This window comes from Seriola lalandi, unplaced genomic scaffold (assembly GCF_002814215.2).
Source record: "Seriola lalandi dorsalis isolate HSWRI2012SDOR001 ecotype SW California unplaced genomic scaffold, Sedor1 jcf7180002054140, whole genome shotgun sequence".
Taxonomy (NCBI): domain Eukaryota; kingdom Metazoa; phylum Chordata; class Actinopteri; order Carangiformes; family Carangidae; genus Seriola; species Seriola lalandi.
This window is the reverse complement of record NW_019524693.1, coordinates 99,116-118,429: the sequence shown is the minus strand read 5'-3', so window position 1 is coordinate 118,429 and position 19,314 is coordinate 99,116. Positions and strand designations below refer to the sequence as shown.

General features: G+C 39.7%; 1 protein-coding gene across 3 annotated transcripts in view; it reads left to right on the top strand.

The window, feature by feature from the left end:
- ubr3 (ubiquitin protein ligase E3 component n-recognin 3) overlaps positions 1 to 18,295 on the top strand; it is a 40,830-nt gene extending 22,535 nt beyond the window's left edge. For 2 of the 3 annotated variants that reach the window (XM_023403513.2, XM_023403511.2), the window contains 11 exons: positions 669 to 805; positions 4,290 to 4,375; positions 7,428 to 7,533; positions 9,776 to 9,876; positions 11,067 to 11,191; positions 13,758 to 13,865; positions 14,128 to 14,253; positions 14,414 to 14,593; positions 15,335 to 15,544; positions 15,684 to 15,823; positions 16,317 to 18,295. In XM_023403513.2, coding sequence (XP_023259281.1) covers positions 669 to 805; positions 4,290 to 4,375; positions 7,428 to 7,533; positions 9,776 to 9,876; positions 11,067 to 11,191; positions 13,758 to 13,865; positions 14,128 to 14,253; positions 14,414 to 14,593; positions 15,335 to 15,544; positions 15,684 to 15,823; positions 16,317 to 16,434 — 1,437 coding nt within the window. In that variant the 3' untranslated portion in view covers positions 16,435 to 18,295. The remainder of the gene's footprint in view (positions 1 to 668; positions 806 to 4,289; positions 4,376 to 7,427; positions 7,534 to 9,775; positions 9,877 to 11,066; positions 11,192 to 13,757; positions 13,866 to 14,127; positions 14,254 to 14,413; positions 14,594 to 15,334; positions 15,545 to 15,683; positions 15,824 to 16,316) is intronic. The other variant, XM_023403512.2, reaches the window with a different exon arrangement.
- Positions 18,296 to 19,314: the final 1,019 nt, after the last annotated feature.

The following is a 19,314-nucleotide window of genomic DNA, read 5'->3' as shown; positions in this document are numbered from 1 at the left end:
TGAAAGTCAGAAGTTTGAACTCAGATGGGTTATAGCAACTTTGTCCTGCATGAGTACAGTGAAGTGGAGAAAAAGACCGTGCACAAAGGAACAGTTGAGCCAAGCAAATTTAAGATATCTGTTTGCAAAGGGACACGCATGAAAAGCAGTTTTCAGAAAACTTTAGTAAAAGTTAGAACTGGATGTTTTCTATGATTGTATGCTCCTGTGTTACACTGTCTTTGTGTGACAAATAGCTGGGAAATTTTAACTATTGATGTTATAAAATCATTGTATCAATTATTCCAAACTCCAGTCTAAACTGCCTATAAAGGATAGAAAAAGAAATTCCAATAAAGGTCAACTGTGATCAGTCCCATTGTCTCAGTTTACTGTTAGCTGATAACAGACAGGTGAGTAATGTAATTAGTGAGTATGTTACAGACATACTCACTAATTACAAACATACAGACTGGATCATTGAGATTATTGTAAATGCCTTCATCTAAAAACTTTGACCTTACAGGGAGGTTGTGGACATAACTGTAATTTTCTCTCATTTTTTTCATCTTGTGCAGGTTTGTGGAGTTATTGATCTGATCGAAAAGCTATGATTTCTTACCTCAGGCTAGCTTCCCAAAGTTCATTCTAGAAAAATTTTGACTTCATTTTGTTCTTATTTTTTAAAGACGGAGTCCAACTTAAGTAAAGAGATGGAGTTGGTTATCAAAGACATCAAGAACACCACTCAGAAGAAATACATGGACTACGGCAAGAACCCTGGCTCCCCTGACAACGATTTCCTCTTCATGTACTCGGTGGCAAGGTAAGAGCAGAGTCACACAGTGATTAGATGGGGCTCAGCTAATAGAACCCACCCTAGCACTGATTATGTAAATTCTATACTATATACTATTCACAAACCCTTATTCTTGGGGTTGTGCTTGTGCGTTTAATCTCCATTCATTCATTCTATAAATCTTCTTCATTTCTAATGAAGAAGATTTATGCAGAAGTGCAGGGAATACAGGGATAATTGTGACTGATAAATTGAGAACCGCCACCTCGTCTATGTGGCAGTGTCAGTGGGACCCTGGGAGTTGTCTTGACAGCTCTCAGGTAATTGATCAGAATTGTTGGTTGCCTGGAGGGTGTGCTCCACTATCACACTGCTTAGGTTTCCTGGGAAACGCTACAGTATGGCAGGGGGTTATATAAGGGAGGGTTCACTATCATACTTCTGCCCCATGAGAAGGAGTTTTAAGTTTTTCTCGACAGATTGGTACAGACTGTTGTGAAGAGGTAACAAAGCCTGAAGCAGAAGTTCTTGATTTATCAGTTGATCTATACACCAGCCCTTGCCTATGATCATGACATGTGAGACACATTAATGACACTGATTTGTGTGTGGGCTTTGGCTGATTCCTTACGTGGTGTCTTAGCTCAGTGTTGAGCTAAAGTACCCAGAGTAGAACTGCAGCCTCTATACGTTAAAAGGAGAAGGTTGATGTTGGTCGAGCATCTGCTCAGATGCCTCCGGGACATCTATGTGGAGATGTTCTGGGCACATCCAACTGGGAGGTGACAGTGGGACAAGCCCATATCACCCAGGAGAAACCTTATATCCTCTTTGTTCTTGGACTTTCTCAGGATCCCACAGGAGGAGCTGGAGAATGTAGCTGGGTAAAAGAGCGTTTTGGCTGCCTTATTTAACCTGCTGCTGGCGTGATCCAGATCTGGATAAGGGGGTAGATGGGTTGATAAAACAAATGGTCACATGCAAGTATATACGTATAAATTGGTGTCCTTCTAGCTCATCCCACAACTACTGCAGATGGGCTCCATGTTGATCCGTAAATGTGGAAAAATTGGCATTCAACAAGAAGGTTCATGCACCTAGTTGTGTACGTGTGTGCATCTGTTGTCAGAGTTACAAGCAATGACTCAGTTGTATTGGGTTATCTCTAAGCGATTCTGTGTGGCTACTGACCTCTAAGTCTACAACGCTCAAACTTGGAGGTCTTCTCTCTGCACCACCACACACCTTTTTACACACATGCACACACTGTTCCATGCTGTTCCACTTGACTTGGCCAGTTCCTCATCTTGAATAACAGAAAACAGTCAGTAATGTCCTATCTTCAGTGTAAGAGTCTTACTTTGTAAGTTTTTTACTCCTGAAAGGATCCTTGAACTGGAACTGAAATTCAATACTGCAGTTGTTGTATAGTACTTGTACCAAGTATATGGATTACTTTGCCTTTTTTCTAGGTTGTTCAGAGAGCTGTGAAGGTGTTTGATTTGTTTTCTTCATATTTCTCATTAAGCTGTTGTATTGGTCCTGGAATTGGTAGCAAGAACGGGCCTTTTTTAAAGCAGCATCAGCAGCTTTGTCACTTTAGGCCACAATAAAGTTGTGTCGAGTTTTGCTTTAGCTTCACTTATTGGGTGTGACTGAGTATGGATTTATGACAGCTTTTGTGACTGAATTTCAGGTGGTCTTTCTCAAGCTTGCTTAGTTGCCTAGTTGCAGTTCTTCTTCTTTGGGTGAACTAGCCATCTAAGACACATATGATGCAACTGCGATGTCCCAGTTTAATTTTGCCCAGGAATCTTAATTATATGTCACATCCACCCATCCTTTGGCGAATAGACCAGAAATATCATCTTGGAGAAAAAAATTGCATGGTCCCTTTCTGAGGTATTTGTATCTCCTCAACAGATTGGTCACAGGTACGAAAAATGACTGGCCCCCAGTTCACCTTGGGGTCTCTAACTCCACACCACTCCCATTCTAAAAACTCTACCCTTCCTAGAGAGTAACCATTCAGACCTTTTGCCCACCCAATGCTGTGATTCCCTCAGCCCTCCACCCTGAACAGAAAGATCCCCTGAGTATGTCTGGGTGCCTGTTGGCTCTCTGAAGTTCAATGAACAACCCAAATTGCCTGAGGAGTGGAAAATTCCTCTGTCACAGGGGCGCTCTTATCAGCAAAAGCCAGATGGAGCTTCACCGTGGCTGCATTATCTATGTGAAATTGCTTTTTCTCCCAGGAAACCCAAGGATTTGCCCCCACCTTCCCAGCCCATAGAAAGAAATGGCCAGTGGCAGGATGAAAACGGGCTAAGATCAGTCTTATTTTAGTAATTCCTATCTGTTTTCACCATCTATGTACTTTGTTAAAGGTTTTAGTTTATTTTTTTTTTCACTGTTTTGGTATCGGAGAATTAAGATTCAGGAGTAAAATGTGTTTGGATATGCACATTGGGGATTATGTGTGAACTGTGGTTGGAACAGCTTTTATGCTAATGGTCCAGCTTGTGCGAAATCAGTCTTGGAAAGCTGTCATTTATTTGATACGGAACAGCTGCTGCAAAACAGGCGTATTGAATGGCAAATGGCTTGACTAGGCAGCATCTTTCATCTTCCTAATCAAACTGGTAATAGAGGCAGGCTACGCACCCAAAATTTATGATTTTTATGTCGGTGACTCATCCTATGTAACCTGCAAAGCATAGCAAGGACCTTAGTGCTGGCTTTCCTTCAGAGACAATAAGTCAAATCAATATCACAAATCACAAATTCGCTTCTAGGGGCTTTACAATCTGTAGAGCCTACTACACTCGCTATCCTTAGATCCTCAGAGTATACAAAGGTAGCACTTGTGGTACAATGAAAGTAATCCATTATAGATATTGCTTTATTACAACAGTAAAATTTTAAATAAATGAATAAGAATTTGCTAAAAAAAAAAATACCAAAGCAAATTTTTCCATGTAATTCACACCTTTATAATTTCAATAGATACATGAAATATTGCTGAATAACCATTTTCCAAAAACCCTCGATTGCTGCCTCTTACTTGTTCTTTGGCCAGCAGTCCCACTCACTGTACATTAATGTGCAGGTACAATGTGTGTTATACCGTGTGTGCACTAATAGTAACACCTAATGTGATTTTAACCAATGAAAAGCTAGAGTTTAAAATTGCTCTGACTGTGATGTAAGTGATGGTATAACTGAGCCAGGACGGCACTATTGAGTAAGCCAGAGGTGGGGTCTTCTATTCAGTACACTGGTGAGACCAGACATACAGCATTGTGGTACATGAGAAGGTTGTGCATTTATTGTTTGATCTTGAAGTTTAATCTAAAATATATGAACTTTACTGATAATAAAATGTGCCATATAAATATAATCAGGACCTTTTGCCTCTTTGAAGTGAGAGTGAAAATGTTTTCGTAGGGTTGATATGTCTATATGTGTGTAATGTGTGTGATTCGTATGTTCACGTGCTCTGTCTCCTCAGGACCAACCTGGAGTTGGAGCTTGTACATCGGGGAGGAAACTTGTGTTCTGGAGGAGCCAGTGCAGCTGCCAAACGCTCATGTCTCAGTAAGTACTTACCCCCAGACCACCCCATCTTTTATATATGTTAGAATTTCTATTCAACTAATATGCAGTATGTTGAGTCTGATCTACTCTGTTGGAATGCCTTTGGCCTAATATTATTTCTCTCATGTGTATTTAAAAAACACTTCTGTAGTCACACATCCTTGCAGAACATGCAACATTAGAATGAACAGCATCCAGTGCTGACGGTGTCTTTCCGTAACAACAATAAAATTACAAAGGAAAGACATTTAGTAGACCGAGTGACCAATTCCCTGTGGTATTCACATATGTTTTGTCTATAATCCAATAGAAAGTAAGGTGCAAAGTAAGAGCTGAACCATTTCTAACCATGCACTGTCTGTGGGTTTTCAGTGACCTGTTGTGTTTTCACTGGGTCTTTTTCTTTCTTTTTTTTTAATAAAATGGTGGTTTACCATGTTTTAATGCAGATGGCTGTAATAAGGTGTCTGACTTGAGATCAAATCTATTCATCCATGTTCCAGCAGTGAACCATTAAAAAAAAAACAAAAAAAAACTAAGGGGCGATTATCAATGGCGGGCAAGGACAGATGCTGTCGCAGGTGAAGCTGACAAATGGGTCAAGTGCTGTTTTAGTTGATTGTGTCACAAGTGACAAGGACGTGTGTCTAGGTGAGGATGAAAGCTGTGATCTTTAGTTGACATCAACCACTACCAACATTTATTCTGTTGAAAAAATCTACAGTTTTAATTAATTGTTCAAATGTTTGTGGATGAAGGTAAGGGATAGTGCAATAGATTGTATATATGAAGTATGTTGTTCAGACTACATCCCATTTTCTGTTTGTTTAATTATTCTATCAAAGTTGTGGCTGCTGCAGTGAAATGGCCTGTCATCCTTGAGTGGCTGAAGAAAGTGTTAACACTGGAGGTTTGCCATTTTTGAGCTACATTAACCATGTAGCCATGCTGACAGCCAAATTTACTCAGTTGCAGTACATTAGTGTTCGTTCTTCTTAGGGAAATGGATCTGAAGGAAAACGGCAGACGTGTGCTAACTGTGAGAGCCCATGGGGTTCCTAAGCTGGTTCCCCAGTAGGCACTTGGTCTCTTCAACTGATGAGGGTACGATGGACCACGGAGGCAAACTGCCTGCAGTTCCCTTGAAATGGGCTAAATCGACTCTAGAGAGTCCAGCCTCAGAATAGCATGTCCTTGGTTTATTTAACTGCAAATATTTGAATTAATCTTTGGGACTGTGTGACTGCTACTGTACAGGGAGTTTAAAGGCAAATCACATTGACCTCTGTTGTGCAGACTTGCAGAACTTGGTGAGTGTTGACAGCTGTTTTCGGTTTATTTGACACCCATCATTTTTTGTGTTTGGTGTGATTTTTACATGTAGACAGTAAAATTTCTAGACAGTAAATGGGGGTCATTGAAAATGTTGGTAATATAAAAATATCAAAGGGTACACAGTGTTTTATGGTCTGTGATCATCTCGCCTTGTTACATGTAGGAGCAGAGAACACAGATTGATATATTAAACCAAAGTGAGAGTTGCTTCCATGCAGGCAGGTTGTTCAGTCAGGTGGATCAGACCGAATAAAGAGTCGTTTGCAGTGTCGGCTTTCAGGAACCGGGTAAATAGTCCTCAGAGCAGCCATTTGCTGGTGAAGCTCATCTCATAGTTGAGGACAGTTAAACTTCTCTGGCACACGGGAAACATCCCATTAGCCTAGAAATGCTTCTTTTGTTTCACTGGCTCCTCTTTTCCTTTTGTGCCACAGTGTCTTACAATTGTCTTGGTAGTGCAGGAAGCAGAATAACATGCTGAATAAGATCCTCCTCCCAAATAAACTAAAGTACTTTAATCATCTCACATGAAATTACGCTGTTTCACTTTTAAATTGGCTTGACAAGACAAACAGCTGTGTGATCAGATGTTGGACCTGAAGCTTGAATTCAGTCTCTTCCGTCGATATAGATTTTGGACTTTTATAACTGTAGCAGGAAATTACAGCCCAAATTTTATTCATCTCTCTCCTATTTCACATTTACCTTCCTCCCTCCCGTTCCTTGCCTCTCCCAGGTTAATTCCTTGTAAGAGATGATGTGTAGTGAGGGCAGAGAGGAAACAAGCCACAGAGAAAACAAATGGGATGCAACCGACGGCTGGCACAGACACCTTGCTTTCTTAATGCTGTGTTTATGTTAACCTGTGGAGGGCAGTGTTGCTCTGCGTATTGATAGTTCACACACAAGTCAAATTGAAGAGCTGATTATTGGAAGCACTTTGCTGCATTACAGTATCATAATTCCCTGTAAAACAAAATCAAATATGATTAGTGTTGCTCATTGGAAAAGGTTTGGGTTGTACAGAAGGTTCTTGCATTCACCTAAAGATGAGAGTAAATGGAACAGATTGGTTTAGTCACACTGGTTCCAAATAGGGTTCATATGTGATTTAAATCTATTGCTCTTATGCAATTTTAATTTCTGGCTTTGAGATGACTTGGATCGAGTTCACAGTTAATAAAAGTGGGTTGATTTATTCCTGGACCAATAAGAAAGACACAGACATTCTTCACTTTGGAATATTACTGTTACATCTGAAATGAGTAGGCCAGCCTCTTGTCTTTTACACATGTTGAGGTTTGGTGTAATGTCATGCATTTTTGTACTTGTAACAGGTTTGCTCTAGACAAAGACTTTAGAGGCTTTGAACTGTCCTGCTATTAAAGCTAGTGTGTACACGAGAGATGGTGTGTGCACAGTGGGTCTCTCTTCATGTTCCATTAGTTTCACAACTAACAGGTGTGACCTGACCAAATACTTGCTCGAGGCTATCAAGCGCTACCATGCATCCATCTGGCCTGGCCCGGTTTTATCCGAGACAAACCATTAGCCTGCAGTTGGTTCAAGTCAACTGCTTTCATCATTTGATCTACGCTGGCTGCTGGTGGGGTGTGACAATGGACACTGAGATAAACAGACACTTGCTGGTTTTGTTCCTGTGAGGGCTTGTTGGAACATAACAATGATGTGTGTTTTGTTTTTCCCCACCTTTCAGATCAGCTGTTCCATGTGCTGGCCATGCACATGCGTCTGTACAGCATCGATTCAGCCTACAACCCCTGGACTAAGCTGACTCAGATTACACAAAGCAAAGAGGCAGAGTGAGTGACTTTCTCTCCTAAGTACCTTTGCAAACAGTAAATCTATAAATCTGTTCATACGCTGCACATACCCCCCCCCCATCACTTTTTCTCCCACTTTTCCTCCCTCTCATAAACATGCAATCAAAGCACCACTTTGTCCTCTCCTTAAACGCCACCATTTCCTCCTGCCCCCAACAGCTTTTCCTCCACACAAAGACAAGCTAAAAACAGAAAAGGGAACATGCGTGGTTTCCATAGATACCAATAATTGCTGCATCTGGCAAATTACCGGGCACTCCACAGAGAGCAAAACGACCCTTTCAAATTCACTGTACTGAGAACAACTGCACCACACCAACACCATACCAGCACGCCATCTCAGCTCCCAGCTGTCCACCTAGCTTCAGCGGAAACCCACATTTAAAAAAAAAAAAAACACAAAAGACATAGTTTCTACCCCTCACACGCTGTCTTTTTCTGTCTTGAATCACTACTGTACGTCAGAACATGCTGTTTTATGTGCAGATGGGTTTTGGTTGTCAGATGTAGTTGCAGCACTTAGCAATACAAGATGAGCTTTGACAACCTTTCCTCCCTGTTAGCGTTGTAAGACAGCTTTTACACCTGTTACTACTAAAGTGCTCATAGCTATACAGTATTCTCAAAGGAGCCATTTGCTGTTTAAAAATACTTTGTCAGGGTTTCAGGAGGGAGCACTGTCATTGACCCCCTTAGGCAGTCAACCTGATCTAGCCTAGTTAAATAGGACAGAGAGAGATGTTCCTAGATGGATGCAAAACATTGCTCTGGTCTTTTTTTTTTATTAGATAAACCGTAGGGGAATGCATATAGATTTTAGCCTGTGCAAGTATAGTTTGTATGCAGTGGTCTTAGCAGGGTTGAACGCTCTGTCCTCTGAGGCTATCCTCCGATGCACAGTAGAATTAACTGGTGAGTGCTCTGGTAATGGAAGGTATTATTCTTTAAGTGCAGTTCCTCGCATTCAAAACCCTGGGGCCTTTCAAGAGGAGAGTGGAGATTTGAACCACGCTGAATTGTCAACAGAACAGAAGATATTTAAATGGAGATGGCACACAATATGAATATGTAACTAGGGCTGTAGGAAGTTGGTTTGGAAATACAATGAATGGGCCTTTTCAAGCCATGTATTTGTTAAGCAAATTTGAAACTCTTTACACAGCAAGACCTTTGCTCTCACACCTTTGTCAAACATGCAACATGTGACAGTGCTGTGTTGATCGAGCTGTTAAAGTTATGGCTTTTAAACATTGAGACATTATTGTTTTTCAGAGATGACAGCAGAGTTAGGGAGAGAGTCGCAATGCTCGCATGATATTTGAAACCTGGCACAAGAGGAAGTGGGGAGAAGGAGAGAAAACAGCGGTGACTTAAAAATGTTATTATGATAGCAGGAAGAGGAGTTTTTTTTCTGTTCACTCACAAGCTGCATCACTCTTGTTCTGTGGTTGAAGCCTTAAATGAGCGTGAGGGATGCTCACCTCTGCTAGTTACAGTGAATTCAAAACATTTTCTCATCAACTTCATCATTTAACTTGTTAGATAGCAAATTCTGCTGCCTATTGCATTGAATGACACCTGAATGAAGCTCAGATGCATCTGGATATTCATTTATTCATCAGCTGGCATGAATGAGAACTGAGAATATAGAGAGTGACTTTTTAACCACTTGACTTGTCTGAAAAATGATTTCTTCTTTATCTACAGACTAATCTGATCTGACAAGAATCTCCTCTTTCAACTTAGTCTTTTATGTGTCTCCTTGTGCATAAGAGATGATGATTGGGATAATACATTTATTACAGTGATGTTAGAAGGAGGAACAAGACATATTTAATTTCTTTTTGTGCATCTTTAATCTTCTATTGCTCTGGTTTTTACATTAGCATTTCATTAAGACTTTCAAAGTGTTACAGAAATATTACAAGGTCCGACCTAGTAAGATTGATGTTGTGACTTTTACTAGAAGTTATGGGGGTTTGTTCAGAAACTTATTCATGAAACCAACACCATAACATTAATGTGATGGCAGTTTACTTTAATTTAATGCTTATGTAAAAACGGTACGGCCAATATTTACCATATTTATAATGGATATCTAATTTCGATTAATTATTTTTACTATTTGCACTATTTTTGGCTTTTTTTTTTTTTTCTGCAATCACAATAGCTGTTTTGCTGCAGCTTCTGATGAATGAAAACTCTTTTGCTTGTTTCGCAGTAGCTTTGATGAAGAGAGACCTGAGGTGCCCATGCTGTTTCGAGATGTGCCGTCCCTCCTGATTATCTTTGTGCTAACGATGCCACAGCCTCTGCGAAAAGGTACAGTTACTCTGTCTGCATCATGACACTGCACGAAAGGAGGGAGTTGCTCAGTGGCTGCTCCGCAAGGACAACCCCATTATCAGTCATAATCAGAGCTGAGTGCAGGAAAGAAGCATTTCACATCTCTTATCTTTGCTCCTGTTGCTGCTGTTTGGCTGCGAGGATCAGACACACATGACCCTGGTGATGGGAGGGCTGCACCTCCTTCCTGTGCCCTTCATATGTGGCTTGTCGCTGCACCTCCTCCATCGTAGTCCTCAAAAGGTGGAGGGGGCGGGGGGGCGGAGGACCACCTAAAGACCTTGCACAACACCCTGCAGTCATGTTTAATGGGAGAAGTGTCGCAGCAGGCAGATCACCTCACTGATGACTGAATTAGGTTGACTACTGGCAGGGACGATTAGGACTTTTGGAGCATGGTAAAGATGAATTAGTTGGAAAGAGTAGCTTCTGATTGAAACCTTTAATGTGATAGATATTGTTTGTACTTTCATAAATCATAATTTAGAATTTATTCATTGTTAGTTTGTCAGATTCAGTCCTTAATAAAGTGCTGCATCATTGCTACAGGTTACATAATGTTTATGTAATTAAAAAAGCAAAAACAAATCATTAATTTAATCATTGTAATAAGTAATTTGATTTTATTTATTTTTCATTACAACACGATGAGAGAGGCAAATAAATGAAGCAGTAATTGGCCTAATTGATATGCACGAAGCATAATAAATGGGGTTACGAAACCTCTATCTTTAAAAAGAGAAATAGAAAAGGAGAGGCATAATCGGTCAATGAAGGGTCTTTTGCACTTGATGGTTAAGAGGGATGACCTCCTTTTTTGAATTCTGCTGTTTAGTTGTGTGTACTGAAACTTGTCAGTGACCAGGACGTTGGAGCTGTCAGCAACCCTTTGCTGTTCAAAGAAAACAAATGGCACTCTTTTGTTCTTTTCAGTACCAATCTTGCATATCTTTCAGATTGTATTTTCCACCTGAAATGATCTGCTAATTATCCTGCACACTGTTCAGTCAGACTCTCTATATAGAACTGAGGAACCAAATATATTGCCGCTGTGAATAACTGCCAACCGCACTCAACTAGCATTTTTTTTTTTTTTATGTGAGTAATCTTTTTTTTTTTATTCAAAGTAATACATGCTCACAGTGTCACCATTTCTTCCTGTGTAGAACACTTTAGCTGCGTGGTGAAGATGCTGTACAACCTGCAGTTCACCCAGGCTCTGGCTGCACTGTCAAACAAGTTCAGCCCAGAGGAAAGACAGGCCTGGAGCACATCTGGAGCACTTAAGAAGGTAAAAAGGAACTCACATTACAGTAATGACAGGCTTGTGCTAATTATACTTACTCTATATTTTCTATTATACTAGCATAGGCCTTTTTTCCTTTCCTTTTATCCCTGATCTGCAATGCTCGGAGGCTTTAATGTTTTAAATGGGACCAACTGAGGTTGTGACCTCTCTGATAGTGATGTAATTTAATTTGTAAGTTCATTACTTAAGTTGTTCTGTTCTCATTTTTGGGTTTGTACTTATTGCTAGTTGATTTCAAGCTGATTTTGTTGGTTTTTACTTTGCTTCATGGGCCTTTGTAGTCAATGCATGTCTGTGTAAAACTGCTCCATAGCACTACTAGAGGTCTAAAACTAAATCAGGATACTTTAAATAGAAATTGGTCCCAAAAAAGATGTCCATAGTATAAAGATAATGACCCAGCACTTCTGCCAACATAAAACCTATAAGTGTTTCTGAAATGCTGTTACTATTTTTTGCCCTTGGTGCAGTTTCAGTCCTACCAGGGATTATTTTCAAAGCATGTCAAAAGTCCTCTTGTATCTGCTGCTTGTGGAACAGTTGATTCTTATGATTGTTCCATAGAACCAAATTCCACAACCACAGTAAATCATTGTATATAAGTATTGAGATTAATTAAGCCCTTTCCAATTTCATTTATGTGCTTTCCACAGTCGACCGTATCGATCTTCATTATCTGGAAGTGTGATTGCTTGAGTGTTGCATTAATTGGCAATCTATCTTCAGTCTATTAAATCTGTATTAGGGAGTGGCTGGCTTGAATGTCAAAAGACAAATAACTGAAACCTTCCCCCTTTAGGGTGTTTCCATCCATAATGGAGTCCTGGATCAGTATCTTCCTACTACACTGTCATGAACAGTAGAGCAGGAATTCACAAGCTGCCATTAAGATAGATTTCAAACCCACAATGAGGAAAACATCCATATTTGGTAAAACTCCATTGTAATTAAATAGAGGTTGTTAAAAAAGGGTAGCAAAGATCAGAGCCTGGAGGAAGGAAATCCATGGACTTGAAATTCTTTCCCTATAAATCTGTGACAAACGACAGCAGGCGAGATACGACTGCTGTTTTATATTCTACCACCTTCAGCTTGATAAATGCTCGCAGCTTTATAAAATACTAGCCAAACCATTAGAATTTTTATCAGAACACACATTCACTAACGTCTCTACCACTTATCAGATGTTATACTGTATGGAAAGAATTACTGTCCCCTGCTTATTCTGCATAAGTCTTTATATTCTACAGTGAACTAGGACGAGACACGTGAATAATTCTGATCTGAATTATCCACCAATCAGCCCCAACATTAAAACAGGTGACTTGTTTTAATGTTGTGGCTTATAGTTTAATTTTTTTACTTAAAAGCCATGAAGGAAAATAATTGAAACTAAAAAATAACTAATAATAGTTCAGAATGAACTCTTCTCTTATTTTTTTTTTTATTTAATTTTTTATTACATTGATCAGCCACTAGATTAAAACCAGTTACTTGTTTTTAATCTTGTGGCTGGTCGGTGTATATCGGGACATGTGTCCTTCATATACACGTGAAATCGGACATTAGATTGATGAAGCCAGGACTATTGTGTCTCGATGTGTTTTTGTCCTTGGTTAAGGGTCATTATATTGTCTTACTGAGGCTATAACGCATGTTCCCCTGCAAGAAACATCCGGTATCCATCTGTGAAATCATTCAAACAAGTGGCAGATTCAAGAAGACACTGAATAAGTGAGCGGAGAACCATAATAAATGTAGATGCTTCCATGCAGAGTATGAGGGGTCACTGGATGATTTGATTAGAATAAAAATTATGTGAATCATATGCTGATACCTTCAGTCTTTTTTTATCCCAACTGAACTCCTGTGGGAGAATTTGGACCGCCATGTTAAACATCCTTACTGTCATCTCAAACCTCTGATGTGGTTCGTTTATGTCAATGTGCACAACACCAGACCTGGGCTACATTGAAGCTGTTCTGGCGACTTGTGGTGGCCTAAGACACTTCATGTTGTTGTTGGTTTTTTTTAATTTGTCACCCATCTGTACATGGATGCAGCAACCAAATGATGATGTTGCACTGAGAGTTTTGTGATGGCTCAGTTAGATTATTATTATTTTTTTTTTTTAGTAACAAATCTACACGTGACTTTCAGGACAAAGATACCCACTTGACTTTGCCAACTTAGACTGTTGGAGCCTCATATTTGTGATGGCTTTGTTGGTTGGAGTTTATGTTTATGCCTTTTTTTTGCAGGTGTACCAGTTTTTCTATGCTTGTCCTATCAACTGATGATATTTATAGTTGATGACTTTTTAAGACTAGACATAGATGAGTTTTTTTTTTTTTTTTATAGCCAGCTAAAAGTACTTTTGTTAAATGTTCTCCTCTCGTTTCACCTAAAAGTGGGACTAGATAAATTGAAGCTTATGTCTGTCGACCTACAGAGACTAGACTATATTAAAGGAAAAATTTTGGCCTTTTAATGTTTGATTTCATGTCATCAATATTATGAAATTCTGCTTTTTCTTTTTCTGCTACAGAACGCAGCAAATGCTGAGAAGTCTTTTGAAGCGCTCCTGAGTCATGTTATCAGTGACCTCTGTAAGGACAGGAGCGTCTACAAGGTGAACACTGAAGAAACATCAATGGTGAGACACTAAGATGACTGTTTAAGGACTTCAGAACATAATTGCCTACGGGAAGTCTCTCTCTCTCTCTCTTGCTCTCTTTCCTCAACCTTTTTTTTTCTTCTGCTCTTTTTCATTTTCTGTTAAACAATAAGTTGGCCATTACCCTGAGAGACGGTGGTCTAATATCTCGGCTAATCTCCAGGGGAGATATACATCACAGTATTATCAGCGAGCTGTTGGCTTTTTATTGATCAAGTGTTGCTGTTGTTTCCCTCTCCAGCTGAGCTCCAGTGTGTGGTCCCCACAGTCTATTGAGTTTAGCCTTCAGCAGTTCTGCCTGCCCTTCCTTCGCCTCTCCTGCCTCCTGCAGCATCACCTCTATGGAGACAACCTAACTGGCTGCTTGGTATGTTATAACATAAATGTGCTTCGACATTTAGCTGTGTACCCTTGCGGTAAAAATGGTCACATCTCACTTATATGAGGTTAGACATGAGTTTAACATTAACACTGTGAATGTGATGTATGAACTCACCAGCTCTCTTTTCTTCTTTGTGTGTTCTCAGGGAGAGGAGGAGTTCTCGTCCTTGGCTGTGTGTTTGGGGCTCTTACCCTCGGCCCCTCAGCCTTCCAACACCGTGCACAGTGCCTCATGTCTGGAGTGGGCAGTCAGCGCCTTTGACTTGGTGACACAGTGGTGTGCTGAGGTTACAGGGCTCTCTCAGATGCAGGCTGAACAATCATTGGTACGTTTGTGAATTTCAGTCAATATACAAATTGTATATAGTCGTCATTCAAAATTTAAGGTTCTTAAAATTGATTTGAATTGAATAACTGTCCGGAAGATATCAACATATCGTCAAATGAGAAGTTGAGTTTTTTTTTAATGGCCTTGGACTTTCATTCTCACACCAGCATGAAAATTCAAAGCACATATTTTGAATTTGACGTCCTGTGAATGATTTATATAACCAAACTGCTATCGACACTTTGAATTTAGCTCCAACCTTGATTGACAAGGTCCATAGCTGTTGCTGTCTGACTGTCTCTGAGGAGAGTGACTGCACTACTAACCATGTGTCTTATACCCTCATCATTCAGCACTGTAGTGATCTTGGATGTTACACATCATTTGGTGAAATCTAGGAGTGTCTTGCATGTAAATTTATATTGAATCCTTAACATACAGCATTATCTTTTACACAGCTGAATGAAAAAGTCATGAGATCTAGGAGGATTTATTCAGTGTGGGCTTACAACAAGTCAGGTTTCCCCCCTTTTGCTTATTTAAAAAAGTAAAAAAAAGGAAGCACAGTCAATTATATATTTCAGGGTTTTTGTTAAATAATTTTTCTTGAAGACTAAAGCTGGTGTGTTTTATGATCAAGAGCCTGAGAGTTGAGGGAGGAGCAGGGAAGAGTGTCAGGATAAAATTTGTAGTGCACAATAAAGCTGTGGCCTGAATGTGTCTTTCTTCTCCTCTGAAGACTTTGCTTGTCCAGGATCCTCAGTGGGCAGCCCCTCGCCTTCTGCAGCTACCTGACAACTACAATATCATCTTCCAGTACTATCATAGGAAGGCCTGCACTGCCTGCAAAAAGGTGCCAAAAGACCCTGCACTCTGCCTTGTTTGTGGCGCCTTCGTCTGTCTGAAAGGCGTGTGTTGCAAGCAGCAGGGTATCTGTGAATGTGTTTTGGTAAGTTTTATTGTTATTAGCCATATTGTTATGACTGTATATGTAAATGACTGACTTAACACGCACACCCTGATTACAGCTTTTTGACAGTGTTATGGTCAGTTTTTTGCAACGCTTATTTGATGCTTGTCATTTGTAGCACTCCCAACATTGTGGCGCAGCTACAGGCATCTTTCTACTGATAAATGCCTCAGTCATTATCATCATCCGTGGACATCGTTTCTGCCTGTGGGGTTCTGTTTACCTCGATGCCCATGGAGAGGAGGACCGCGATTTACGGTACGATACATCACATGCAGCCATGGATGACACAATATTGTGCAGTGAGCTTTATTCAGTTAAAACATTTTACTACTCTTATGCTCAGCCCCAATTCCATTATACACTTACGTACTTAAACACAGTTGAGCAAACGGTTTTTGCAGGGAACATACAAGAAATCAATGTACTTTGAAAACAGATGCAGTATGTGTACTGACAATCACTATCATTTAAGCTTCACAAAGATGAAGCGAAATTGCTAAATTTATATTTTGTTTGAACTTTTCCCAGTTTTCTTTGTGCAGTGCATTGGTGGACAATGACGTGCAACAACACACTTAAAAATAAAGCATTTTAGAGTACATTTAAGTTTTCAAGTGCACAGCACACAACACACTCAAAGCCCTCTTAGCAAGTCGTATGAATTTGGGACACAGCTTTTTTAAATACCTGTTGCTGCAGTGAAAAACACAGCTCTCACTCTTGTTTTCCCCTTTTGGCCTTTCTCCAGCCGCGGCAAACCTCTCTTCTTATGTGAAGAGAGGTATCGAGTGTTGGAGCAACAGTGGGTTTCACACACCTTTGATCACATCAATAAGCGTTGGGGGCCTCACTATAATGGACTCTAAGATCTTCCAAAGTCCACTGAAAACAGCAACCCGTGACGGAGAAGATATTTTTTTCTGGCTTATGTGTCTGCCTCGATCAAAAATATTTGGGAACTCTTAACGTGATAAATAAAAACATCCGGTGAGGGTTTTGCTGCCACAGCCTTGGTTTATGTGAAGTTTGGTGTACAATCATGCCTAAAGATTAACACGTGTGTGTGTTTAAGTGAATTATTGTGTGGTTTTCAACAGGGAAAAACAGAATTCGGTAAGATCAAAATAAAAAGCACAAGTTTGCCCAGAATTTAAATTGGTTTGGAACAGGCTTTTGAAGCCTGTCATATTCATTTGGGTCAAAAAATATATATCAAGTGCTGAATGTCCCTGCAAAGTTTGATTACTTTTTTGCACCATTTATGATGATAACAATGCATATCCCTTTTATTTATCAAAATGTGCTCTGCTGTGCTGGCATGAGTTTCAAATCCTGATGAGTGTAGCAATGTTATTGCAATGTGCACTCATTGTCTGCTGACATGTGATGGTAGGCAGGACAAGTCCACCCATCAACACACTAGAGTTTTTTTGCAAACAAGCAAAGGCTCTTTTTATGGGTCTAGTTGCAATCCATCCTCAGGAATTCTTTTTTGTTTTTGCTGTTTAAAATACGTTTTAGATATTTAAATAAATGCTGCTGCTCATTGTTCAAGTAAGTAATTTTAACTTTTGTGAAGATTTTTTTTTTCTAAGGTTGTGCTTTGAGTTTACAGTAGATGGCTGGGAATGTTGACTCAAACTCACTTTAATGTTTAAGGAGGTATGCGGTCACCTCATTATGCTCACTACAGTTCTTGTAGTCCTGCCCTATCTGCGCTTTTTGTTTCTGGTTGGCTCTGAAGAAGAAACTCGAATGCCAACTCTAAGACAGCTGAAATTACAGCTGGTCTTAGATTCACTGTAGCTGCTCCACAAAAAAAAACCTGACGTCAAACACACAGAATTTAAGTAGCATAATTTTAAAGGAGTGTCATTGCACAGATTTGGTGTCTTGCTGCACTGGCAAAGCTGAACGCCACATGAGAACTGAAATATTATATCGGTTCTGTCCAAGTATTCTCTCAAGATATGAAACCCAATGAAATGTAAGTTGCTTTTGAGAAAAAAAAAAATGCCAATACTCTTCATCTTATTGTGCTGTCAGAATTTTTATTTTTCCTTATTGCTTTTGATTGTTGAGTCATAACTGCAGTACAGAACATATATTGTGGTGACTATCCCTTACTCACGCGTCATCTAGTTGTGATTTATAGATGCATTCCAACATTACAAGATTATCAAACTTGAGTATCTGTTATACACTGTGCATGACATCCTTTAAGCCACCATTATTTAAGTGTCTTAGCTACTTAATTTTTCTGGTTATCGTCTTTTTTTTTTTCTGAAAGAGAGGAAATTTATCCAGCCGTGCCTGCAAGATTAATGTTCATTTTTCCCAGTGATAAACAGCATATCGCTGATATCCCTGATGTCTGGTTTTGAAATGCTGGGCCACGTCGTGCTGCGTCAAGAAATCTTTAAGGAACAAGCTAACACTTGAAAAACTTCCTCTTGAATTCATGCATGCTGCTTTTCTGTTTACTGAGTTTCTCCTCTCTTTGTTATTTTGCAGTACCCACTTTGTAAATGACCGCAACCAAATAGCCAATGAGTAATGGGTGTAAATTGTAACTGAAAGCTCTTGTGTGTTCTCCTGTATGAATGAAGAGAGAATACAGTATATTACTGTAGGTGCTGACTCAAACTTTCTGAGTTTGACCAGAAAGTGTGACTTGGACATTTAATGCAAAATGTAACATATGTGAATAAAATATAAACACACTGATTTGTGTCATTATTTTTTCTTTTGCCGGAGTTATTCAGTCCGTCTGTTAATTGTCATTGAGAGTAGATGATCCAGTCTACTATTATGTTCACCATGTTGGAGCAGTACTTCTGTATTGGTTCTGTCAAAGTCTCCTCTCAAGATAATTACACTCAATGTCTTTGCTGCTTTTGCAAAAGAGAAGTCGATAACCTTCACATTTACCTTCCTCTGGTATCGGAAAAGTAGATAATACTACAATTTTATATCTACACAACCATTAGGAGTCATTTTTAGCAGGTACAATTAATGTAATTTCCAAGAAACCTGAATGACATGAGTATTAGATGGACAAGAGGAAAGAAGATTTCATGATACTATTGATTCAGCTCCATAAAGCTCAAATATTACTTTATATAATGGCCTTTTGAAGTGGCCAAATGTGGCTGCTAGGATACAGACATCTACCTCAAACTGCTCACCAGGGGTCTCAGTTCACTGAAGCTCAAAAATAAAGAGGGAGACACCCTCCATAGACATATCCTGTGACCTTTTGAACGAATAATGTGACTATACACAAGAATACAGCTTGTGTAAAAAGTTGCAGCATATTTTCAAAATGCCACTAGCCTGTTACACCAGATAACCAATACTGAGACCATGGAAATATCAGTGTTTGCCAGTTAACAGACGAAGGATCATAAAAAGTAATTTCTTTAAAATGCTGTTCAAGATTATAAAATAGTCCACTGTCCTTTGTTGGCCCCTACTCTGGGGGAAATTGCACTGCCATGTGACTGAGCATTTTCTGGGTAATTGGGTTGAAATTTCATAAACAAGAGAGGCCCTCTGGGTAATGACCAATGGCCACACAAAAGCCCCTGTTTTCTGCCAATTCGACCAAAAGAAAAGCGTTCTCATATGGACCGGGTGGAGGAATTTGATCCGGATGAAATCACCGAGATTGTGCGACAAGTTTCACGCTGAGAGCTGCGGCGCTGCGGCGAGCATCGCTGGACGTTTCCTCATCTCCTCCCTGT